General features: G+C 37.9%; 1 protein-coding gene across 1 annotated transcript in view; it reads right to left on the bottom strand.

The window, feature by feature from the left end:
* The window catches only part of LOC145305602 (uncharacterized), a 28508-nt gene extending 6315 nt beyond the window's left edge, over positions 1-22193 (bottom strand). The window contains exons 1-6 of the mRNA XM_080147289.1: positions 22119-22193; positions 21514-21566; positions 16713-16787; positions 4024-4076; positions 3632-3701; positions 2468-2543 (exon numbers count right to left, since the gene is read on the bottom strand). Coding sequence (XP_080003415.1) covers positions 2468-2543; positions 3632-3701; positions 4024-4076; positions 16713-16787; positions 21514-21566; positions 22119-22166 — 375 coding nt within the window. The 5' untranslated portion in view covers positions 22167-22193. The remainder of the gene's footprint in view (positions 1-2467; positions 2544-3631; positions 3702-4023; positions 4077-16712; positions 16788-21513; positions 21567-22118) is intronic.
* Positions 22194-27296: the final 5103 nt, after the last annotated feature.

Here is a 27296-nt window from a genome sequence, read left to right as displayed (position 1 = left end):
CTCTCTCTGGTCCTTCAATAATAGAGAGAGAACGGGAAGGAGAGAATATTAGAGCTTGATAGTGGAAAAAGTCAAATAGCTTCGCTACAAAAAACGTCATAGAAAAAAAATTAGTTTGTATATATAAAAATAAAAGCGAAGGTAAAACTACATAAATAATATCTAACAGACAAACGTCACGCTATGGTCCTGGACAGTTTAAGTTGAACGTAATTGAAAACAAAATCTCGAAATATATCTCAATTTAGGTCAGAAAATTAATCATGCGCTAACCCTTCTGTAGATTGAATTATAAGTTTTAAGATTTAGGCATTGCTTGTTTGAGCCAACCAATCAATATTCAATAAAAGTATTTAAAGTTTTGAGCCAACGAATGTCTCTAAAAATGTATAATTTACAGTTCAACCTTTGGACTTCACTTTGGTATCATATGCCTTTGGCTTCGTTGGTTCCTGAGCATAGTGTGATACAGAACAACAATAATAATAATACTGAAACTCTATTTTTCCACATAAAAAATGTGTTCATATTTTTTATGAAAGACATTTATCTTATCTAAAACAGGTCCATGTCAGGAATACAGTGAAGATTTTTTTTCCATGGATGCCTAAAGCCAAACAGGGTTTTTTCATTATTAAATTAATCTAAAAGATTTATAAAACATACAACGACCAAACAAAAGAAGTAATGTTAAAGAAAATACAAGTAATAATGTCAAATTTAATTGGGCGATTTGGACTTCATGCACATCTAAAAGTAATTTTATGTTTATTTATCATCAATTAAAAATAAAATGAAAAATCCACAAAACTAGAAGGAAAAAAATCTACATGGTAGATTTTCAGGATTTTAAGACCATATTACAAAGTCAGTGTTAGCTTGTCATCCTTTGAAAGTATCTCGTGGTTATAGGACAATTAAAGCATTAGAATCGGTTTTCAAAAGGACAAATACAAATACAAATTTATTCAATCATATTCCCGACCTGATTCCTGAACATACATTAAATTTTAAATTCTGGATAAAATGTTTGGAAAATTTTTAAATCTAAATTTAAAAATTTCTTTTAAAGTGCAGACTTCGAAAAGAGTAAAAATACTTTGCAAGTTATCGCTGCTGGTATTCAATTATACAAGATGATTAATTTTAGCCCAAGTTTTCTTGTTGTAGAGGAGTATAGTAAATTTTTCTTTATTATCTTATTTTTAGAAAAAATTTTTTTTTTTGGGGGGGGGGGGAGGTTAAACTATTAATTAGTTTTATTTTCTTATTTAAGTTTCCTTGGAAATCTCAATAAAAATAATTCTTGCTGTTTTAAAAAGGGTTTGTATCCAGCGAAAAAATAACCGCATACAGAATCCTACTCGATTTCTCCATATTCCTTATATCTACATTTACATTGAAAGATATATCAAATAATAGTTATTTCTCGCATCGTATTATAAACGGCTTTCCGCGGATATAGAAAGTACAATTATGAGATTAATACTAGTTTTTTTAGCCCCGAGGTGCCAAAGGCACCGGCTAAAAAAACTGGTTTTAATCTTATGATTGTACATTTCTATATTCGTAGAAAGCTGGATAAAATACGATGCTAGACATAGTTTTTTCGTATGGATGAGAACCGGTTCCTATCCACCGGATTCGAATAAATACGAGAAAAATGTTTATATCTACCCAACAAATTTTTCATTTTTAGTAAAATAAATACTATTAAACCTGACATTTAATTTGGAATACATGTAAATAAAAACTATCTTTATATACAATTATCTATTGTCATGCATAGTAGAAAAATATGACTGTATCAGTCAAAAGCCTTTATAGATTTTCCCCCCGAGGTAAGGGGCGTCGTAGCTCAGTGATAACGAACTGAGTTATAGTGGAGAGAGTTCGAATTCCTCATACGGTAACTTGAATTTCTCAGTCGCAATTTATTCACTCAACTTCTCCTTGGTTGTATAAAAAGGGAGATAATTGAGTAGTTTGGATACTCACTTATCCACACATACATAATATCAATACAACCTTTATATCAGGCTCCCCTGCGGAATGCGTCATTCATTACGGTGACTTAATTTGGAATACCCGCCATACTCTGCGAGTGTGATGTAAAAAGAGTAACTTCCATGCAACAGCGGGTCAACTCATGATGTGGAGCTTGATAGACCTACTCGTCCTACTCCTTGACTTCTTAGGTCTAAACACTAAGAAACAATGGCTACATACACACACACACACACACACACATTCTCCCTTTTAATTATGAACATTTGGATCTGTCTACTTTGCCTATATTTTCTGATTATTACCTTGAGACTGTCTGTCCATCTTTTTATCCTGTGTTCTTGTCCTTGTAGAGTGATTTGGGTTAAATACTTTTAATACCGTTGAATCTATCTACATTGTATGATTTCTAATTATACATTTGGATCTGTCTACTTTGCCCATTATAAATGATTATTACCTTAAGACTGTCGGTCCATCTTTTTATCCTGTGTTCTTGTCCTTGTAGAGGAACAGGGGTTAGAGCTTCCTCATCTGGCAACATTTATACTTTTTACCAATGGTAAAACTTTAACAATAAATTTTTTTAATATTGATCCCTTTTAAAAAAAAGCTAAGTTGAATGGAATAGTTATTTCTCGTATCGTATTATAAACGGCTTTCCGAGGATATAGAATGTACAATTATAAGATTAAAACTAGTTTTTTAGCCCCGAGGTGCCGGAGGCTAGCCAAATAATCTTATTATCTTAAAAAACTAGAGAATAGTTATTTCTCGCATCGTATTATAAACAGCTTTCCGCGGATATAGAATGTACAATTATAATTTTTAGCCCCGAGGTGCTGAATAAAAAAACTGGTTTCAATATTATGATTGTACATTTCAATATTCGTAGAAAACTGAATATAATACGATGCTAGACATAGTTTTTTCGTATGAATGAGAACCGTTCCTATCCACCGGATTCGAATAAATACGAGAAATTACTTTATTTAACAATTCATAAAAAGAACTCAAAACAATTTTAATTATCTACTAAGTTGCGACTTTTTCAATGAGATCATGTAAAACATACAGAAATATTTTAAATATAATCTTAATCTAATTTTTCCACTTTTGTCTCTCTTGTTGAAGATATCTTCACAAAGAGAGGCAAAAGTGGAATCTTAAATATCAAAAATCGTATCGGCGTTGAAGATATCTTCACCAAGAGAGGGGAAAGTGGAATCTTACATTTCAAAAATAGTATCGGCGTTGAAGATATCTTCACCAAGAGAAGGGAAAGTAGAATCTTACATTTCAAAAATCGTATCGGCGTTGAAGATATCTTCACCAAGAGAGGGCAAAGTGGAAAGGTAGATTACAGTTTTAGAGGGTCCAAACCATAATCATAGATTATATTTCTGCTTCTATAAAAATGGATTCAACTCCCTAGCTGATTTATAAATTTGAAAATATTGCACAAAAACAAACTTATTTAATACACAAAGTTGACAATTCTTCATCCAACGTCAACACCTGGTGGGCAAAAATTATTTTAAGATTGTTAAATTACTATTATTAAAGGCAGACAATGCTACTCTGAATGTTTTTGGTTATTTTGATGTGAATAAAAAGTATTCCTTCAGGAGGAGCAAGTTTGTTTGTGTCACTCATCTTTCTCTCTAATGATTCATCAAGCTTCTCAACTTCAACTAAATAAAAAAAATATTTAGAATACAATTAATCCCACCTCTCTCGTTTTGCTCTCACATTGTTTTCTATGCAAACTATTGACTGCAAAATAAATGATTTTTTAAAAAGTTTGTTACCGGGAAGAAAAGACCGCATTTTTAAAGTTCCAACCACAGCGGTCAACATTGCGAAAGCTGTGTTCTAAGGGGCACAAATTTCAAAAAAAAAAAAAATTTCTATGAGATTCTTCACCCATGAGAAAAAAGTGTTTCCAATGATGGACCACCTTTTTTTTCTGTCCATTTTTATATGGGTGAGAGAAAGAAAAAAGTTTTTTCCTACCTGTCTCAATCTCAGCCAGTCTCTCAATCAACTCAGGCTCATGGTCATCAAACCTTAAAACAAATTACTTGTAAAAAATCTACTAACTTTATTATGGTAAATCCTTTGGCTTATAGTGGGATGAAGGTATATTTACTCCCAATCTCAATTTAGTTTAAGATATTTTTATTTAGATAAAGAGGTTAATATTTCTCGGAGGTATTTCACTCAGGAGGGTGGAAGTCCCTCCGGTAAAACAGCCAAAAACCATTTCAGAACCAACAAGAGTCATATTGGTGCAGCAGTTAGCGAGATCTTTCAATACAGACAAACAAATATAATGTTAATTTTTATGTGGTATTTCACCATAATCATTTTATTGGCAGTTACCTGGTTGAATTTATGGGTGCAGGGTTGTAAAATAAAAGCAAATATTATACTAATATTAATAGTCTTTAATGTATTTAAGAATTGAACTTGAAATATGCTAGCATATCAATCATTATTGAAAAATTGAACTTGAAATAAATAAACATATAAGTTATTATTTGAGAAATTTTCTTGAAATATGATGCATAATAATTGTTTTTTAAAGATTTGACTTAAACTTGAAATTTACATCTAAAGATTGAACTTAAGCTATGATGCATATCAATTATTATTCAAAGATTGAACTTGAATTATATGTGCATGATTATTATTATTTAAGAATTGAACTTCTTGCATAAAAATTTTCATTTAATAATTGAACTTGAAATATGGAGCATGTGAATTATAATTTAAAGATTGAACTTGAAATATATGTGCATGATTATCATTATTTAAGAATTGAACTTGAAATATGGAGCATATAGATCAAAATTTAAAGATTGAAATTGCAAATATATGTGCATGATTATCACTATTTAAGAATTGAACTCGAAAAAATGAACCAATTTTTTTATGAAATAAACTTTAAATGTAATAATTATTATTTAAGAATTGACCTTGAAATGTGTGTGCATATAAATTGGAAGGATTAAAACTATCTAGACTTCAATATCCAATAGCTTAAACTAATCAACTTCGATCTCTATATTCAGTCCACACAGGGGCATGGATATATTTTTTTCTGAGGGTGGGGTCAAATCCTCCTCGAAACATTTTTCCTAGGGGAGTAAAGAGGTGATAAGAATGGGGTTAAAATCAACACATCCCCCCAAACTCCATTCTTGAAACAATGAAAACATAATCTTATTCTTTCACAAAAAGAACATTTTTGGGCACTAATTACCCGACCTCTTATTTATTTAATGAATAGGAAAGGGGGGAAGGGGCGAATGTGTTTTTTTATTTGTTTCTTTAATACTTTCGAACAGCCTTGGTTAGGTTATTATGGGCACTAGGAAACCTTAGGGGCCCCCTTTAAGGGCTAGCCAAAGAAAATATGTCTTTTAAGAACGTGTCTTTGAAATCATAATGTAATTATTGGGTTGGGATGCCTATCAGTATTCTTATTACGCCATTGTTTTATTATTCCAATTTGATAGCATTTCGATTTAAGATATATGTACAGAGGCATTTAAAAGTTTACAGATATTATTACTTTCATAAAGACAAATTTTAAAAAGGACACCATTTTTCAAAGAAGCAATTTATATAATATATAAGAAAAGATATTTAAATTAATTTCAAAGCTTTTTAAAACAGAGACTAGAAATTCGTAAAATTGTTTCAAAGGGTCTATCCAAACGTCCATATTGGATAGTTTTTAATAGTTGGTAATTTAGGCATGCTATAATTGTTCCTTCCATTTCAAACTTGGCAAGTTCATTCCTGTAACAAACAGGTACATTTTTACATAGTAGCTTTAAATAGTTTTATGATCTATTTAAAAAAAATATTTTCTTACTTTTTGATAATAAACTGTATATGATGAATTTATCCTATTTATCTGATTTTTAGATAATGATTCCTAGAACAACATGATATAATGTCAGTATTTTTTTATTTGTTTGTATTTATTTGTTCTCACTCAAGGCACTGGTTTACAATTGCTGATGCTGCAAAACTAATAATACAAGTATGACTTGAGTTGCTTTGCTCGAAAATACAATAAAGCATTTTTTCAATTTTCATTTTTATAGATTTGTATAAAAATTATGCTCAATAAAAGATGAGAAATTTAAATTCAATTCTTTATTTTATTTGAAATAAAAAGAGAAAGAAATTGTGCATATTAAGTCATTTCAAACAAATATAAGAAATGCATAAAAGAGAAACTCTTCAATAATAGTTATCTGTTTTTAGATTCGTTACAGTGAAGCTTTTTATAGGTCCTGTATTTATAACTATTTTGAGGGAAGGTAACTACTCTCCCAAAAGAAATCTCCCCTCGGAAAAAATATTCTCCAACAACTTTTTTTTTAAAGAGGAGGGTCAACTCCCCCTAACTCAAGTGTCCCTGGAGGCCTCTTGGGGCGTTCCCGCTAGTATGAAAATAAAATATTAGAAACAAGGAGTATCCCTTTAAACGGCACACATATTAAGTCATTTAGAAAAACTCGTATAAGAAATGCATTGAATTTCAAAATAAAAGTATGTTTTTTTTAGTGTCAAGGAATCTCTAAAAGCCATATTTTTCATTCAATTCGTTTTTAGCATTATTATATGGATGAAAGGAAAAATAACTGTCATTACGTACTAAAATGTATAAAAATCCAACCAATAATGTGGATGGATTGTTCTTACAATGTTTTTTTTTATCATATACTATGATGTGTCATCTAATGGATGGAATAAACAGAAAGCAGTACGGAGTAACTGTAAATTTGACAAGGTTATACACGCGTTCTGTAATTTTTTTGAATAATAACTATGGTTTTTTTATTAAATATTTTATGGTTTGTATAAACGAGAAGTGTCTCAGCTTTTCAACCAATATATTTATCTAGATTTTTTTATTTTTACGTAAAATTACCCCCACCAATTGCACTTAAAATCAAGTATGTGTGGTAATACGGCAGCATACGGACGAGCATTCTACAGAGTTGCTACGCAGTGGCTTATCAAGTCAAGCCTTCTGCACTAATCCTATTATATCACCATTCACCTCATGACCCCAGATGACCCCACCGGCAGTGGTCAGATTGGACTGGCTAAATGTGGGAGGGACACGGCCACTTAGCAACCCTGCGCCCCTCAGGTAACTATCCTACCGGGAGGTGGTGCCTTCCCCTTTACTGCAGCTTACCCCACAGATGCCTACCGCCGCGGGCAACGCCCTTGTCTCCCACACCCCCTTCAAACCTAACTCATTGTTATCATCTATTTTTGTATATATAGTAATCACCCATTGTAAATGTATTCAGTTTAAATATAATTTCTGTATGAGTAAATCCTGCTAGTTTGTTATTGGTAGAATACTTCAAGGCTAGGGGCTCGTTGGATTCAAACTCGCAACCGGTAAGCTGAAACGCTTCAGCTTACCACAACTTGGTGTCAGCGTGTTTCAATCGAGCCCTGCAGAAACTAGCCAATTCTACCCCTGATTGGACCCTTTTGCAAGTAAGGGGACAGTCAGCCGCCAATTAAGAAGCCAACTGACCCGCGAGACGGCCTTTTCAGGTCGATTTTCCATCATTTTGAACGCATTATGTAGGCCTCTGGCCTACGGCAAGCAGATTTAGCCTGCTAAAAGCGCCAGTTTACGGCGTTTTTCCGTACCGTGCGGGAGTAGCGCTAGGTGCGCAGCCACAGTAATCGGATAATTTAGCTCAGACGGCTACAGAACTGAGTCTAATTTGGCAAGTGTAGCTGGGACAAGCCCCAGGACACCCAGGCCAAACCTACGAGACGGACAGCTGCGTAGCTGGTCTCCCTGAGAAGGCAATGTGTGGCTGCGAAGCTTCAGCACACAAGTAAGGCCTACCACTGCGACGGATAGCAGAATTTGAGACCAAGGTGCGGCAGGACGGGACATTCCCTGCCGTTACCCCCAGGATTCGAACCCGCGGTGCTGCAGGACGGGCCATTCCCTGCCGCCACCCTTCGGGATTCGAACCCGCGGCGCTGCAGGACGGGACATTCCCTGCCGCCGCCACCCATCGACGCTTGCAGGACGGACATTCCCTGCTGCCATTGCTTCCAGAATCACACTTAGAGCTCCTAGTGATAACTACACATAAGTGTTTATAAATGTCAACCAAGTGATAAAATATAAAATTGTTGACCCAGTGATAATTGATAAGCTCTAGTGATTCGAAGCTACAGTGTAAGCCACCACCAAAGGTTTACAAACACTATGGTATGCGATAGCACCATAGCTGCGGTTCGGCCACCGCCGAAATTTCGCCTGACCCCAGCCGAGCGGGAGGCCCCCTTGTCTCAAGGGCAGGACCTCCACTTCCCCTGCCATATCAGGGTGAGGTTCCCTACTCCTGACCCTGCCCAGCACGTACAGGTTGATGCCATGGTAGATTCTGGCAACCATGTACCAGGGTCCGCTGTTATTTCTGAGCACCTCATGCACGCAATGGGCGTGCAGAGGATGTTGGTTCCAGACAACACCCAAATCCTGACTGCTAATGAGGAAGGGCAGCCCCTTCAGGTAATTGGAAAGTTATATGAATTATATATGGCAGTCTCACACACTCTTATACTCCATCTGTACCACGTGACCGTGGTACGGAACCTCTCACACCCCCTGAACTTAGGGGGGTACTTTCTCAAGGAGTTCGGAACTAGGCTCTGTTTCGACATGCAACCCCCCTGCTTGTGGGTGCATGGGGAGTTAATCCCACTCTGTGGCGTCCCCATAGACCGGGAGACAGCCCAGAGAGAGTTGAGCTACGAGGGGCCTCTGCGAGGCCCACTGCCGGAGCAGCCGCGCGTAGTCGAGAAAGGCACGCACTGGGTGGATGCTGCGCTGAACGCCCACAGGGGGACCAACCTGCTAGCCATGGGAGTGCCCCCAGTGCCCAAGGTGCCTCTGGAGAGCCTGCCAACGACGTTCCCTGAGATTTCCAGCCCTCCAGAGCCTATCTTCTCCGCCGATACCTTTATCAACGGCCAGCCATGTCCACCTGGCCCTCTCTACCTGGGCCCCCCAGCAATCCAACCTGCCAAGTCCAAGACCAGGCCGTCAAGCCCTGGTCTGATGCACTCGGAGCCGTGCCCAGCACCCAGGATTCAGCCTCTCCCGGCGCCGTGCCCGTCAAGTCGTGGACGCACGCCACCGGAGCCAAGGCTGGCCCCGACACCCCGGCCTCTCCTAGCGCCGAGCCCGTCAAGTCGTGGCCGGACGCCCTCGGAGCCACGCATGGCTCTGATGCCTCAGCCTCTCCCGGCGCCAAGCCCGTCAAGTCGTGGCCAAACGTCCCCGGAGCCAAGGCTGGCCCCAACAACCCGGCCTCTCCTAGCGCTGAGCCCGTCAAGTCGTGGCCGGACGCCCTCGGAGCCACGCATGGCTCCGATACCTCAGCCTCTCCCGGCGCCGAGCCCGTCAAATCACGGCCGGTTGCTTCCGGAGCCAAAGCTGACCCTGTGCCAGCCACTTACAGGCTAAGTGCTGTCACTCCAACCAATGGCCAACCACCCCAACTCCGTACAGCCAAGCGGGTGGTCTTGCCTGGACGCGGCGTCATGGCTGTCCCTGTTGAGCTAGTGGGACACCGCACCAAGGACGCCATCCAGCTGTCTGCCCCAGAACAGAGGTTTGGGGAGTATCTTGTCATACCAGAAGGCCTGTATGCGCACAGGCCTGGCTCCGCCAGCGTGTTCCGAGTGCTGGTGGTAAATGAGGGGGAGATGCCTCTCCTGCTGAACGCCGGCCTCCCCGTGGCTGGGGAGCTGGTGAAGCCCGACATTCTGGAGGTCTCCGACAAGCCTCCCCCTCGCATCCATTCCTTCCAAGAGCCTGTTGAGCCCCCAGATATGCAGCAGCTGTGGGCAGATCTTGAGATGGAGGAGAACGAATTTCTGCGCAAGGACCCCCTGCTCAAGAAGGAGGTCTGGACCCTGCTGTCGGAGTACAGGGACGTCTTCTCCAACTCCACCCCAGGCTGCACTGACGTAGTAGAGCTACAGCTGCGCCTCAAGCCAGGGACCCAGCCTATCCGCCAGAAATTTTGTGATTTGAACCCACGGCAGGAGGCCGAGCTGGAAAAACAGCTGGACACATGGTTGAAGGAAGGAGTCATAGAGCCTTCGGACTCAGCTTGGAGCAGCCCCCTGGTGCCCATCAAGAAGAAGGACGGGAGCACCCGCTGGGCAGTTGACTACAGGGCCCTCAACAAGTGTCTTGAGCTGGACAGCTACCCCTTGCCCAGGATCCAGCAGCTGGTAGAACGAGCTGGGGGACACCGCGTCTACAGTGCCTTAGACGCGGTGGCTGCGTACTACACCATCCGAGTGTCCGAAGATAGCTGGCCCTGCACCGCCTTCACCACCCCCAGGGGCTTGTACCAATGGAAAAGGATGCCCTTTGGCCTAGCCACCGCACCGTCTGTCTACTCCAGATTCATTGCAGGGGTCCTGAACCCATTGGGCACGGCCAACCTCCAGTCATATCTTGATGACGTCCTGACCTTCCACCACGACACCTGGGCCCACCTGGCTAGGCTCCGGGAAGTCTTGGAAGCCCACCGCAGGGCAGGAATCCGCCTCAAGCCCTCCAAGACCAAGCTGTTCCGAGCCAAGGTAGACTATCTGGGCCACACCCTCAGCCGTGAGGGGATAGCCATGCAAGAGGATTATATTGACCGCATCCTTGACTGGCCGGCCCCCATCACCCCAAAGGACCTGTTGGCGCTCCTGTTGTTCTTTGGCTACTACCGTTTGTTCATCCTGGAGTATGCCTACGAGATGAATCGGCAGAAAACGGTCAGGACACTGACCTGGACAGCCGAGATGGAAGCCCAGCTGGTACAGCTCAAGAACAAGTTTTGCCAAGCCCCCATCCGAGCGCCACCCAGGTTTGACCTACCAGCCGTGTTCCAGCTCACCACGGACTACAGCAGCCGGGCCATCTCTGCCATCCTCAGCCAATGCCAGGATGGCAAGGAGAGGCTCATTGCCGCCGTGGGGCGCAAGACAACTGACCCCGAGACCCGCTATCCGTCCTGGAAGGGAGAGATGGCTGCCATCATGTATGGGATCCGGAAATTCCACGGCATCTTGTCCTACCGCAGCTTCCAGATCAACACTGATTCAACACAGATGAAGTCACTGAACGCATCCACAGGGATGGTGGCCCGCTGGCAGGAGGAGCTAGCGGCCCTAGACTTCACTGTCTGCCATCGTCCCGGCACCCAGAATACCAATGCTGACGCCCTCAGCCGCCGGGAGGATGACAATATGCCGGCAGCGTCCGCCGAAGAATTAGCAGAACAGGCTGAATATCTCCATCACCTTTGCCAGCTAGGGGAGCCCGCAGCTGGCAGACCCTCCGCAGCACGGCTGGATCCGGCACGAGTCTTTGAAGCCCAGACCCAGGATCCCCTCCTGCTCCGTGTCCGCCAGTGGGTAGCCAACGGGAAAGCCCCAACTAAGACTGAGCTACGAGGCAAGGACCGGAACGAGCATCAGTACGCCAGCCGCTTCGCAGCCCTTGGACTCGACGAGCATGGCTGCCTCACCACCACCGACCAGACCCTGACAGGGGAGAGGACAAGATACCTGCTGCCTTCGGCCCTCCAGCAGGACGCGTTCTTCCTGGCCCATGGAGCCCCCATGGCTGGGCACCATGGGATGGACGCTACTATCGCCCGCGTCGCCATGGATTTCTGGTGGCCCAACCTGTCCCGTGACGTCCGCCTGATGGTCCAGACTTGTCCTGAGTGCGTACAGACCTCCTGCAATGATACCACGCCGTGTATGACGCAATCCAGCAGCGAGAGGAGGGAACCATCCAAAGGAGCGCGGCCGCTTACGAGGGCACGGCCTAGTACGAAGTTGGAGACCTGGTCTGGTATCTGGCCCCCTGCCTGGTGCCAGGGAAATCAGCCAAGATTACCAAGAGATGGACTGGCCCCTGGAAGATAGTGAGACAGGCCACGGACGTCCACTACGTCATCAGACCCGCCTCTCCAACAGCCAAGATCTCGGAAATCACCGCGCATGTCGGCCGACTGCGCAAATACACAGGAGATGTCACCGCCCAGCAGATTCCAACGGACATCCAAGACGACCTGGACGGCGACGAGGACGCCACTGAGCTGCCGGCCGGAGCTGCGGCGTTGCCATCTAGTGAACCAGGACAGTTTCCAGTGTACCAGCCGGCAGCCGCCGCCCCACAGCTCAGCGGCCAGGATCGTGACCCGGTGGAAGAGAACCTGCAGCACCAACCCAACGAACCACCGCTGGCGCCACCGGCCCCAGAACCACCTATGGATGCAGTCTGGAACCCTGATGTGGACATGGAGCCCCTATCTGCCAGCAGCGAGCCTTCAGGAGGAGAAGTGGCCACTGAGATGGAAGTGGCGGCCCCAGAGGGTGAAGCAGAAGCGATGTGCCCCCTCCAGATGACAGCCGTCCCCATCCGGGTGGGAGCTAAGAGGCCGAGCAACCTGGACAAGATGGGCGCCCCTATGGAGTTCTACGCGCCTTCTACCATCGTTGTCCCCCCCTTGGGAGCCTCTAGAGTGAGCCTAGGCCTTCGTGTTCAGCTACCAACCGAGACAGAGATAGTCCTGCAAACAAGGCCTAACTTCCAACGCCGAGGCCTGGCCGTCGCCAACCCTCAGCTGGGAGCCAACCAGGAGTTGACAATGCTGATATCCAACCACAGCCAGACCGAGCAACGAGTGTCCCTAGGAGCCTGTATAGCCAGGGCTGTCCTACACCGAGCTGTGCCCCAGGGAGAGGCTGCCGTTTCCCATGGTTCAAGGCCTGGTGGCTCAGAGGCCCCGCAGCCCTTGAAGGGGAGGTTGTGGTAATACGGCAGCATACGGACGGGCATTCTACAGAGTTGCTACGCATTGGCTTATCAAGTCAAGCCTTCTGCACTAATCCTATTATATCACCATTCACCTCATGACCGCAGATGACCCCACCGGCAGCGGTCAGATTGGACTGGCTAAATGGGGGAGGGACACGGCCACTTAGCAACCCCGCGCCCCTCAGGCAACTATCCTACCGGGAGGTGGTGCCTTCCCCTTTACTGCAGCTTACCCCACAGATGCCTACCGCTGCGGGCTATGCCCTTGTCTCCCACACCCCCTTCAAACCTAACTCATTGTTATCATCTATTTTTGTATATATAGTAATCACCCATTGTAAATGTATTCAGTTTAAATATAATTTCAGTATGAGTAAATCCTGCTAGTTTGTTATTGGTAGAATACTTCAAGGCTAGGGGCTCGTTGGATTCGAACTCGCAACCGGTAAGCTGAAACGCTTCGGCTTACCTCATATGCATGTAATTAGGGATAGGAACTCTAGGTTTAAAAGTTTATTATGGGTATGATAGACGGAGATGAATATAATAATAATAATTCATGATTTATTTATTCCCAATAAAGAAGTATTCACATCTATCTTTCGTTGATATTGTATTAGCAATATAAGTAAGTACCCAGTATATAATGTAAGTCTTATCGTTATGCCAATAAAACGACAGACATTATCACATTTATTTGACAAAAATGATGTAGTAAAAATTTTATTTGAATTATAGCATGTCGTTAATATATCTTCCATTTCAATAAAAAAGCTTAACAATCAACTACATTATAACTGTAAGTCGTAAGCTTTGAAGATTGAAAAAAAAAATGATTTTATGGACCTATAAGATACCTATATATCTACATACTTTATTTTCATTATTTCTTAATTTTTTCCGTTTAATTAAATTAAATTACAAAGGAACAAAAATTATAAGGAAATGTGTTGTTTGGAAAAATATAACATGACAGTTGTAGAAATAAAGTTTAATCTCAGAGAGAAAAGGGCAAATAATGATTAAACTAAAAAAAACTTTTCCAGTATCGCTTCCAAACCGATTAATATACGGTGGATTAGAACCGGTTCTCAGCCATACTGAAACATTATGTCAAGCATCTAGTTATATACAGTTTTCTAAGTCATCTAGGAGCTAAAAAAAAATAGTTTTAATCTTATAATTGTAAATTTTTATATCCGCGGAAAGCTGTTTACAATACGATGCGAGAAATAACTATTCTTTCACTCCTTAAATCACAAGCTTCCATATGCAGAATTTCACACAAAAATTGAGGGGGGGGGGAATTTTCCCCTTCCTGAATCTTGAGGTACATATTTTATGTAATGTCGTTTTACATATTTGTTTTTATTAGAGGACACTCTAATATTTCAATATTTTTACATTTTACAAAATATAATTGATAATTCTATTTCATTACAGACAACTCTCAACGAATATTAAAATAAAAATCATAAAATAAATACCACTTTTGTTAGTTTAGGCCATCGGCCATTCGGGGCTAACAAAACTAGAATTTAATTTTAATTTTACATACCGCGGAAAGCTGTTTGTAATACAATGCGAAAAATAACAATTACTTTATATTAACTATTTTTTTTTCTCGGTGAAATATCCCATAAAGTCATTTACCTTATCCTTTTCCCCAACAAACAAACAGCCTAAAACCTGCCTAGAACTAAAACTTGGAGTAGGTAATCAAGATATAATGCTCTTTTAATAAGAGCTGCGCAAAATATTGACGTACGGACATACCACAACTACAACATAGCTACGCTACAAAAAAATACTAAATGTAAGACTGTCCATTTAAGTTTATGTTTTATGCATGAACCTAAATGATAAAGATGATATACGACAGTCCTACGCATTGCAGGAAACAGAATGGGATTATATAAAATGGATGGAGTTAAAGATGGATCATACTAGTATAATGTCTGTCCATCAGTCTGTTTGTACCAAATGATTAATTGTTTCGTAAGTGTAGCTTAATTCTCCTTAAGAAAATCACCACAAAAGTTTTTTAACTTCAACAACAAAAATTAAGGTGATTGAGTGATATATCCCCACTCCCTCCCCCTTTTTAAATACCCCTAGAGACCACAAAGAGGCTTAGAAGCTCAGAAGAATAGTTAATATAGTTAGAATGACTGTCTTCCCATTAAAACCTGGCAATCCTTTGTGCTGAATAATACAAAAAACTGTTCAAATATAAAACTAAAATTCGAGGTGCATTTTTTTTATAATTCTAATCCAAATCTCTGTAAGTGCATTTTTTTCAAGGATATTAAATAATAAAAATATGTAGGAAAAGCTGTACTTTTTAAAGTGTGTTCTATAAATAGATTATTCAACTTGCTGCCTTTATCATTTAAACTAAGTGTAAATAATATGTATACTTTTTAGATATTTTTGACCATTTATGATTTTCTACTTTATTTTGCCCTATTTTTAAATCGTAAAGCATCGTAAGACTTTTCCAAAAAAAATCTTCAAAAATTAACAAAAACCAAGTTATTAGAAAATACTTCTTATTCCTTTTTATTCCAAGGAAGACCATTCATTGGTGACTTTTCTTTTTTCACATACTTTTCCAATTTAACCCTTAACAGTCGGGCCCTTTGCCGTACCTTAATCAGTCGGAGGGGCGTTCAACGCCCCCCCCCCCTCATTATCTCAGTTCCTATTGGAGCTAGATAGCTAAAGTTTTTTGTACAAGTCCCCTGTTTTATGATGAATTTCCGACCTAAAGTAAGTCAAGGTCAATTTTCGCTTCCTTCACCCTTTTATTTAACAACCTTTGTTTTTAGGTCCTTTTTTACTTAAAAATTTCAAACGGCTGTAATTTTTTTATTTTTGAAGCTAGAAGAAAATTTTTTTTGCAGAAAATGTTTATTTTTACGTAAATATTATATTTAATTAAAATATCAAAACATAAATTTCAGCGGCCGCAGCTGTATTTGGCAGCTGCCAGCCGCCGCAGTCGGCGGTCGGCGGGAAAATGACAGCGGATCTTTATGAAATTTTAATACATTATGTAGACATGTAAGAAAAGCTTAAGTTAAAAATTTGAAGTCTCTAAGTCAAAAGTTGCAGCCACAGGAGCCTTTTAAAGATTTCTGGAGACCTGCAGGATCATACCTGGAACCTGAAATTTACTTGAACACCTGTATATAATATGAGGATGTACTACTAGAGGATATTTTAGTATTTTAGTAAGATACAATGCTTTGTTTAAGTCAAAAAAATATTTTGTTCTTTACCTGGATGACCCTGCCAGGTTTCCTGGTATCCTGTGCCCGCCAGGATGGAGATATTAAAAAAATTCCAACTCTCAGTTATGTGTCATACCCATACTAAAAAAGTCAAGCAGTTTGGGCTCTTTATCTTTCACACACACAGAAAATGAGATAGATAAAACCCCCCCTCCCGACCGTTAAGGGTTAATATGACTTTTAGGATTTTATAATAAACTAGCAGCTTCGCCACCACATGACCAATAGGTATATACCCTGAAGAGTAGAATCTGATCGGTTCAGTGGTTACCGAGATCTTAAGGGACAGAAGGACGGACAGACAGACAGACAGACATCATTCTACTTTGTATTATAGATAAAAGTATAGCTGATTCCAATATGGGACCAATAGATGTAAAACATAGGAACAATTATTATTTAATTCTTTAATTGTCTTGATTATTAAAATAAAAAGTTGTAGGTATTATCTGATAGATTATCTAGTGTAATACATCCAGCTTTATTTTTATTTTTACCTGACAAAGGAAGTTCTTCTTTCCTTCTTTTCATCCAGTGAATCATTGCCATGGGGAACACACAATGAGGATTTTCTAAGAACAAAATATTTTTAGTTGCTTGTTGCTTGGCCCTCTATCCTCTAGTTTAGGGCGAGGGAAGTAAGAACAGCCCATTCCTTACAGTATCTTCCCTAGAATGTCTTCAGAAGAAAAAAATCTACTAAATTATATTCATCTATATTTTTTTTATAAATTTAACTATTGTGCATTTTCCAGAACCATTAAAAAGCTTCACTTGAAAGAAAACCATATCAGTTCAATTGTTAGCAAGATCTTTAGGTACAAACATACACAGCACACACATCCTGTTACTTTTAGGAGTGCCTGTGGAATGCTCCTAATACAATCTACTTTTTTTTAAATTCAGAATGCACCACCCCGGGATAGTGCATCGAAAGAAAGAAAGATTAAGAGGACTGATGTTTTCAATCATTTTAGAAAAAAACATTATAATTTAGTAATATGTGTTTATTGTGTAAGGATGTGTGTCTGTCTGCAAACATCTCATTAATTGTAGGATATGTGTCAATTAATATCCTAATAGAAAAGCTTCGTATGTGTTCTAGGCTTGCTTTTTGATAGTTTGTCCTCCCGGGTAAAAAAACTCCGTTTAACATTTTGATACCTTTTCATGCCTGAGTTTATCTATATTAAAAGGAAGTTATTTTGTAAAAAAGACACCTTGCAAACATATTGTGCATTTATTTCCGCAAATTCTAACAAATAAACAGAATTTATATCAAAATTATAAAAAAAAAACCGTTTGATGAAAATATAAACTTTTCATAGTGATATTTAATTTGTAGAGTTATTTTTTAAATTGTAGATTTATTTTTGATATTTGATTACAAATTACCCTTTATATTTGGTCAAATTTTTTCCCCTTATTTATATATTGAAAGTAAATGCAAAACAAGTTTAATAACTTATTAAAAGCGAAGCTTTTCTATAATTAGGGTCGGTCCGTCCGTCCGCGACGGATAGCTTTTTTCGTTAATTTGGGCATGTTAGAAATTTAGAATTGTCCTATCGATTTCAAACTTTGCATGGTGATTCCTTTAGTAGTTAGGTACGATTTGGAAAGTGTAGAAACTCTATAATCATTACCAGAATGCCCGTAAGTCCATTTTAAACATGTTAATTTTTCTACTTCTTTAACAACAAATTTTTATGTGATCTAATAATCCGATTGATCTGATTTTTGATGTAATGATTCCTGGGACAACAAAGTACAATATTATAAGCGTAGCAACTCTATAATCAAGTCCTAAATATAAGTATGTCCATAAACATTATCCTGTATGAAGGATTTTTTTTTAACAAATTTACTTACAATATTGCTTCGACTCTTATACATTTATATTTTGATTATTCAGTTCTGACACTATACAAGTGTTAATGTCTGTTTGTCCTACCGTTTCAGTGCTTCGCTTTTATGGATGTTGTCATCCTTGTTTAAACTGAATTTCACATAGGTCCCATTTAGATATTTATGCGAATATGAAACATAATGGAGATGTGATACTGTACGTAAATTGAGGCACACGTGCAAACTTATATCATAAAAACTAATGCTCTGCCTTTTTTATTAGCGAGGCTACTCTATAAGTCAAAATGTCCTTCTTATAAGGGAAAGTATGTTATCATAACTAACAATTTTGGATATTGTGCCGAAAGATTTTGACAGAAAAGTGAAAAAAACATCTATTAAGACAAAAATGGCCGTTCTTTTTGACTTTTTTCAGCTTCTGCTATAATGCTTGCCGTAACTTTTAATACAATCAATCCCAATTGTTTAACCCTTACAGATTTTCGATGTCATTTTTTTTGTAGGTAAGATAGAGAGTTGTGACTTCATGACTTTTTAAGTTTAGTAATTATACGTCGGCAAGAGTTGATCTTATAAGGATATCTGGTCTGTGTCGGTCGTGGTGTCCGGTCAAAGTCGGTTAGGTGGCACCAAATTTAGAAAAAATCTAAATAAATCTTAATTTCTACATTATGACTTTTGTGTATAAGGTAGAAACCTAAAAATTTTTTGGTGACTACTTAGATATCAATCACTATCTGAGAAAAGTGGTGTTATGACCGTTTGACCGCTCCCTGACCGACTTTATGACCGATTTTTGTCCGGCTTTTACTACAGACATATATCATGAATATCGTGGCTTCTATTACAGCTAGAGACCTATACATTTTTTTGGTAAATCCTTGAGCAGCAATAAACAGATAAAAATATTAATTGGTGCCGCCAACCGCCGTTTTACCGCCGTAACCGCCGAAAATGGCGGTTTCCGTCATTTGCCGTTTTTCGGCGATGATCAGAATAAGTAATTTTTTGTTATGAAAAATAAAAGTTCGTCCTAAAATTTGGTCATCCTAGCTGCAAAATTGGCCTCTCTACAGCTGTTTTAAGGAGCGGTCTGACCGCTATGACTAGAAAAAATAATTTTCTCTAAAAATACACATGAACCACTAGAAAAAATTTTTATGTCTCCAACTGTAACAGGAGCCGAGATAGAGGGGGGGTCAATATGAACCCCCCCCCCCTCCCCCGATCTATTAAGGTGGAAATTGGGGCCCGATCTGTAAGGGTTAAGCTCATTGTGAGTCATTTGTAGTTCTAAATTCTCATTAACAAAAAAAAAGTATTATGTAATATGATTTTTTCGGCTGAAACAAAATAATGCATTTATTTTATGGTTAAACATCTGTTTATTGTAAAATTTTCATTCAAATATGTTTATTTTAAATGTTAAAGAAATTATTTTCTTCATAAATTAGAAAAACTATTGTATTCTGTTTTCTTTTCAATTCCTTAAAAATAATAAATTTTTTTTCTTTGTTTCTTTCAAGCCTTGTTTTAAAAAGGACTTTTATGGCATTAAGTAGAATTAATTAGAATTATAATATGCTTAGATACTGTAGAGTATAAATTGTGTTATTAACATTACGTAGGAACTGTATAGTCTAGACAGTGTAGATGTTGTGCCGAATAAAAAACTAAGGTTTATATCTGTAATTTAGATTCTGAATATTTTAGACTTTTTAGGGACAATTTAGGGACTATTTAGAGAACTAGCGGTTTGGCCATAGCCTCTAGGGGTTTTGCCTCAAGAGGTTTGATCAAACCAATTTTGCGTATTTTAGATTTAAAATAAAAAAGAAAAAAAAAATTTTTTTTTTTGGGGGGGGGGTATTTTTCATTTTTGGGGGGGTTAGGGGTGTCCCACCCCCCAAGAAAATAGTTATAAACCTTCCCGGGAACTATGAGAAGCTACCCTGTAAAGGAGAACCCGATAAAATCATAAAATTATTAGCATTTTTGTTAGCCCGGTTTCGCCTTTTGCCCCCCAGGGTCAACACAACTGGAGTTATTCTTCTATTTTTTTACATTCTATTGTCCGCAGAAAGCTGTCTATAGAACAATGCGATAAATAACCATAATTAACGTTGGACGTACTAACATAGCCTTCATTTTTGAGTAGCTGCGCGCCTTATTTTAAATTAAACCTAATGTGAAGAGCAGATGTAAAAAAATCTGTATTTAACTTTTCCAATTTTATTTTGGTGCATCACACAAAAAGTATTTTTCATAAAAAGTTTTGTTTTGTGAAAATTGTATTTACTTACGACTTTAGGTCATATGTGAAACATTGTATTGTGTTAAGTACAGATATAGAAGTAGATTGGAGAAAATCTTAATCATTGAGGCATCTGTACAGATGAGACAATGGACAATAAATTGATAAACATCTTCAATGATGATAAACAAAATTACACCTTCTGTAGTAGAATAAAACTATTGATCGTGTTTAGACAAGTTTTTGAAACAAGATAGCAAGGATTTAAGAATTTGGGTAATAGTGTAAATTTCCACTCCAATGTCCCCTCCCTCCAATCAACTTTTATATAGTAGCATTTCTTCATGAATTGATGGAAATTTATAATTTAAATGGATATACTGTTTTCTAAAGATAAAATTAAAAGATTTATGTATATAACCATATCAAGTAGACGTAGTATGTGAAAATAAAGATAAAGGTACGAGAAAACAATTAAAGGAAGAATAAAGATGCGGGTTTTTAAAAGCAGAATAGCTGCGAGTGCGACTCTGGTTGTTTGACATAACTTCGGATAGACTTTAGAGGACTAGATCTTATTTTGGTGTATTTCTGAAAAAAAGTATTGTTTATTGATGTGTATGGTTGTATGTTCAAACGCCCTTCAGACAATCAACCCTTTGATTGCATGACCTTGAAGAACTTTGCATGGTATAAAGTATACACGAAGCTACACTTCTCTGACCGTTTTTGTTCTTGTTTTCTACATTGAAATCCCTCTCCTTGAAGGCAAATTAAATAAGCTATGTGAAGACAAATATTCAATAAAGTTTTACCAGAAACAATTTCATGGATTAGGGCCTATTCTTATCGTAAATAGAATCATCCCATAGAGTTGAAACTTAGTGGAAAAGCAACTCTGTAGACATTATTAGATCGACACTCAGTTCATTTTTAGATTATGTTAGATGTTACATCATAATTGAAGGTGATCTTCTAAATTTTTTTCCCTCTGATTTTTTTTTAATTTCTCTTCCTTGTCTATGGAAATTCTTTCAATATTGGTTATCAACTTTAATGTACTAGAAATTGTTAAAATATACTTCTTTTAATCACTTATCTATCTATTCTTTTTTTTGTATATCTATCTATTTGTCTAACTATCTATCTATATGTCTATTTATCTATCTACCTACCTAGGGGATGATTGAAGATTTTTAACAGCTTTGTCTCTCATTTTTACCAGAACCTAAACAAGATTTGTTTCATGTTTGAACTTTTTAAAAAGAGAGATAGAGAGAGAGAAAGATAGATAGAGAAGGAGAAGAGAGAGAAAAAGAAAGACAGAGAAGGAGAGAGAGAGAAAGATAGAAAGAGATGAAGAGAATCTTGTCTTTTAAAAAATTGACATTGTCTTTATGAAAATTTCCTTGTTTTATGTGTCAAGTCCTTACTTCCCTTACATTGACAGAGAGAGAGAGAGAGAGAGAGAGAGAGAGAGAGAGAGAGAGAGAGAGAGAGAGAGAGAGAGAGAGAGAGAGAGAGAGAGAGAGAGAGAGAGAGAGAGAGAGAGAGAGAGAGAGAGAGAGAGAGAGAGAGAGAGAGAGAGAGAGAGAGAGAGAGAGAGTGGGAGAGAGAGAGAGAGAGAGAGAGAGAGTGGGAGAGAGAGAGAGAGAGAGAGAGTTAAATTAGTTTTGAGTCTTGTGTTATATCTATTCCAAGATAGAACATAACAGCATTACAGACACTCAGACACAGTCATCCATAGAGTGGCTTAGCTACTAACATCATTGATGATAACCTGATCTGCGGGCAACTCAAGCCTCTGGGGTCCTTCCTCACTGTACATTTTTGCCTGAAAAAAAACGCGCGTCCTAAATCTAAAAATAATGAGGTACTTGGTTATTTTCTGCTTTTAACTCCAGTTATTATTTGGCTCCAAAACTTTGGGTACTTTTATTGAATTGTGATTGGTTTGTTCCAAAGTAGTGTGTTCAAACTTTTTAACCAATAATTTTGATCTAGATAATGTGTATTTTTGTTTATTATTATATGGAATGTATGAAACAGCTTATAGTGCCTATAAAAATGACGTCATACAAAACAAATGACCAAAGATATGCTAGCATATATACATATTATGATTATACTGTTAAAATGTATACTGGCCTATCATTGGTCATTCGTATTGTATGAAGGCATTCCTTTATAGTCATTATATTCAGCTTCGGGATGTTTATTAATTTATCATCCATTTTCTTATCCTTATTTCAATACCTCAGTAAAAAAAAGTTTAGCAATATTTATATAATCCTTTGTACTTTTGCAATTATAACTTTTAAATATCTAGTTTGCAATATTCTAACTAAACTAACCCACAAATTAATTCTCAATAAATAAAAATTAATGATTCATTTATCTCGAAAATTATGAAATTAATGCTGACACTTCTTTAAGGGATTAATGGAAAGGTAATTAACCAGGGATGTAAGGATAAGACAATGATAGGTACATTATTAGGGGTTTTGGATGCCCCCCCCCCCCCCTAGCCCCTAAAACAACCTACACACTACCGTAAAAAACCCAAAGGGAATGTGAAAAAAAATTCAGTGCTTCGAGTGCTTGTGAACCTAGTAAGAGTGTCTAACTTTTTGTCTTTGTGACGTAACAAAAATCCATCTCTTTTTTAGGGGTTTCCTTTCCCACCTCTCCTCTCATCCTTCAATTTGTGTTACGTCACAATGATAAAAAGTTAGACACTATTACTAGGTTCGTGCTTGTTGTTGTATAGGGTTTTTTAACCAACCCCCTTCACAATGCGTATGAAGGTGCTTTGACTTTTGTGTCGGAACCTAAATTGGGACATAGAGCATTTCGTTACCCTAGGTTAGGTAACTTCATTTCACTTTTCAATAAAATCTAAATCTAAAAAAATCCCCTAGGAGTTACTGCATAATCATGAAAAGAAAAGCAAATATTATTTATTTAAAATTTTGAACAAGTTTGCTTATATAAAGTTCTTCATAAAACCACTCCTGAAATGAGTTGATTGATGGCCATTTTTATCAGTTGCTTTGCTAAGGTCACGGAAATTCAGTCTTAAATAAATCATATATAGAGAGGTTTTATAAAAGACTTCATAACTTCAAACTTGTTCAAAATTTTAAATAAAAAATCTTTGCTTTTCTTGTCATGATTCTGCGGTAACTCCTAGCGGGTGAAAATTGAACAAAAAATTTTCAAATCTAATTTTTTCAAAAACGGCTGTATTTTAGATTTTATTGAAAAGTGAAATGAAGTTACCTAACCTAGGGTAATGAAATGCACTATGTCCCAATTTAGGTTCCGACACAAAAGTCAAAGCACCTTCATACGTATTGTGCCTTATATTAAACAAATCTGTATACTACTCCCCTGAAGCTTACACCCCAAAGATTTTGGTTTAAGAGGGTGTTAAATAAAAGTGTTGTTATTGTATATCAACATAAAACATTGTATATTATTTGCTTTAAGGTCGAGTTTGGGAACTTATTCAACCATTTTCTAATATTTTTTAATTTTTGCATTTTCATTTTATTTATGATTTCAATGTTTATCTTGTATTTCAAAATATTGACTTAGCTGTCAAAAAGTAAGTTGATTTTTTAAATCATTACATTTTAAATATTACGTAACAATAGTTAAATTATGTGAAATTTTAAATATACGATAATCCTTATTACTTTTTACCAAACGGACTTATGGACAAATAAAACATTTCTTTTAAGTTGCGGTGCTAATGAACAATTGTACAAGCTGTGCGGCAATAAAGGTTTAAATATTTTAGATAGAAAGAGATAGATTGAGAGTGAGACATAAAAAATAAGAGAGAGGGAGGACAAGAAAGCTAAAAATAGATAAGGAAAGAAACTGACAGAGGGAAAAAGTAGGATGTATAGCTAATTATAGAGTAGCTGTGCTAATGAAAATAATACGTAACGTACTGAGGGGTCAAATTTATTCTAAATATTTAATTTGACTTGAAGTTTGACATTTAATGCGTCATGATAAAAAAGGAAATAAATTAGGTGACCGCCGTGCCTACAGCTGTCCAGATTCGGCTAAATTCAAATCTGCCAGGTTCATGGTAGCTACGCCTAAGGATCTTTGCTGCCTTACGCAGCCGCCGTGCTGACATTGAGGTTAGTTGAGTGGCTCGTTTAATCCGCACGGCAGAAGTTAAGGCGTATGTATAAGCGGCGCGGCTAAATGCGGATGTAGCTGCCGTGCCCTGAAGTAAAGGTACGACATACAGACATACCCAAATAGATGCACTACTGAAAATAAAAATAGAAGTTTTAATCTTCATTTTTTTATGTAAATAGTTTTTGTGTTTGTTTACAAATGCTATAATCAATTATCACTTATCCTTAACATTCATTAGGGTAGGGATCAAGATTAAATTAACTAGTAATTTTTTGAGAGAAAAGGGGGGGGGGGATCTCCATTAAATTTCGTTCTTTGGTGTGTAAAATAATGCACGAACCATGCCATGTTTTTGACCCCCCACACCAACCTCTAATTCTAACATTTGGTGTTAATTTTATATAGGGAGTATATTTTGGTGGATAAAAAAATAAGGGGGGGGGGGTATTGCCCTTCATTTTTTAAATTACTAGCATGATAATTATAAGCTACAGTTGCAAATTTTTAAAAATGTTTAATTGAATCTTAGTTCTAAATATTTAATTTAAATGAAATTTGAACTTTACACTGTTGAGTAATGCGTAATCAAATAACAACATACAGGTTAATAAGATCAAGGATTAATCAGGCGTAATTTTGGCATTAAAAAAAATAGTAAATTGTGGCAACGCCCCTTAAAGGGTTATTCTATGTATTTTCACAGTAGCTTTTCTCCTATTTCTAGCCCCTGCGGGGAAATCACCTAACCCAATATTACTTAACCTAATCAAAAATAACCTATTAAAAGCCATTTTAAAAATACGACGAATCGCCCCTTAACCCTTACAGATCGGGGGATGGGGTGGACAAATCAGCCCCCCCCCCCTGATGTATTAAGGTGGCCCGATCTGTGGGGGTTAAGGGGCATTGCCACGAAAGGGACTATACCCAAAAATTATAACAAAAACAAGGATGACAACATCATAAAAGCGAAGCACTGAAACGGTAGGACAAACGGACATTAACACTTGTATAGTATCTGAACTGAAAAATCGGAACATAAATGTATAAATGTCGAATCAAAATTGTAGGTAAATTTGTTGAAAAACTGCTTAAAAACAGGATAATGTTTATGGACATACTTACATTTTTGGACTTGATTATAGAGTTGCTTCGCTTATAATGTTCTTCTTTGTTGTCCCAGGAATCAATATACCAAAAATCAGATCAAACGGATAATTAAAACACTTGAAAGTTTGATGTTAAAAAAGTAGAAAAAACAACATGTTTAAAATGGACGTACGGACATTCTGGTAATGATTATAAGGTTGCTACGCTTTCTAAATCGTACCCAACTACTACAGGAATCATCATGCAAAGTTTGAAATCGATAGGACAATTCTAACATGCCTAAATTAACGAATAAAAGCTATCTATCTCGGACGGACGTACGGACGGACGGACGGACCGACCCTAATTATAGAAAAGCTTCGCTTTTAAAAATTGACAATGAGTAAGATTCTTTAGGAAAAAAATTAACACAAGGTAAGTCTGTCTAAACCTTATTTAAAGAAACAGGCCTAATTGCAAAACTCTATGCTTTTGATGTCGAATGTCGAATGATCTCTAGATCAGTGGCGTGCCCAGCAATTCACTCGAGGTAGGGGGGGGGGGGGGTTATGAAACCATTAAATTACCTTCCTAATTTTAAATTTAAGGGGGTGTTGCATTACCGCCAAACATTCTTCTGGATAGAGACAAGTTGTTGACTTGCGTTACATCTGACAGACAAGCAGATGATCAAGACTTGTCGAGTAGCTTCGCTTAAAAAATTTAATGTTCATGAAATAACTAGGCAATAAATTGAATTTTCAATATTTCAAGTAAAAACACTTTAACCAAAGATAATACAGCACACATACAGGTGAAACTGTTTTAAGCAACTGCTATATAAACTATATTTTTTTCCGTGTAAAAATCGCGCTAAATTTGTAATGCTTAATGTCCGGTTTTTAAGAATATACAAATTCGATAGGTATGTTTATTTTCTATTTGAAAAAAAACAAGGATTAATATGCCGAAGTGTCGAACCCATAGAATTTTTATATTAGGTTTTTTTTTGCGTTGATAGAGGGTCATTACCCCCGGAAAACAGAAAATTCAGTTAGAAAAACGTTTATTAAAATACTTAAAAACTGATTAAATTGAACCCACTTATCACCAGAGTATAAACTAACAAGTTGCTTTCTTTGCACACACACAGACGCAACATTCCATAGCAAGGAAATTATTTTTCTCGTATTCATTCGAATCCGGTGGATAGGAACCGGTTCTCATCCATACGAAAAAACTATGTCTAGCATTGTATTATATCCAGCTTTCTACGAATATAAAAATGAACAATCATAAGATTGAAACCAGTTTTTTTAGCCCGTTTCTTCGGCACCTCGGGGCTAAAAATTATAATTGTACATTCTATATCCGTGGAAAGCTGGTTATAATACGATGCGAGAAATAACTATTCTCTAGTTTTGTAAGGTAATAAGATTAATCTTAAAACCAGAGACGTAAGGTTTGCTGTGAGGAGGTAAAAATAGAGAAAAGCAGACCTTTCCACTATAAATTTTAAGGGGGTTTCTGAAACCTTCTACAACTTGATTAGCATTAAAATTTTGTAGTTTATAGAGCTTCCATTTTAATTCAATAAGCAATAATAATATTCAAAGATACAAAATGAACAATTGAAAATAAATCATTGAAGTAAAAGTGCCCATTAGACAAACAAATAAAGTAATTACTGCACTACTTTGGACAT

Source organism: Acartia tonsa, chromosome 14, assembly GCF_053477335.1.
Source record: "Acartia tonsa isolate MP-2025a chromosome 14, ASM5347733v1, whole genome shotgun sequence".
NCBI classification, from domain to species: Eukaryota; Metazoa; Arthropoda; class Copepoda; order Calanoida; family Acartiidae; genus Acartia; species Acartia tonsa.
The sequence above is the reverse complement of the archived record's forward strand: the minus strand, read 5'-3'. Positions and strand labels throughout refer to the sequence as shown.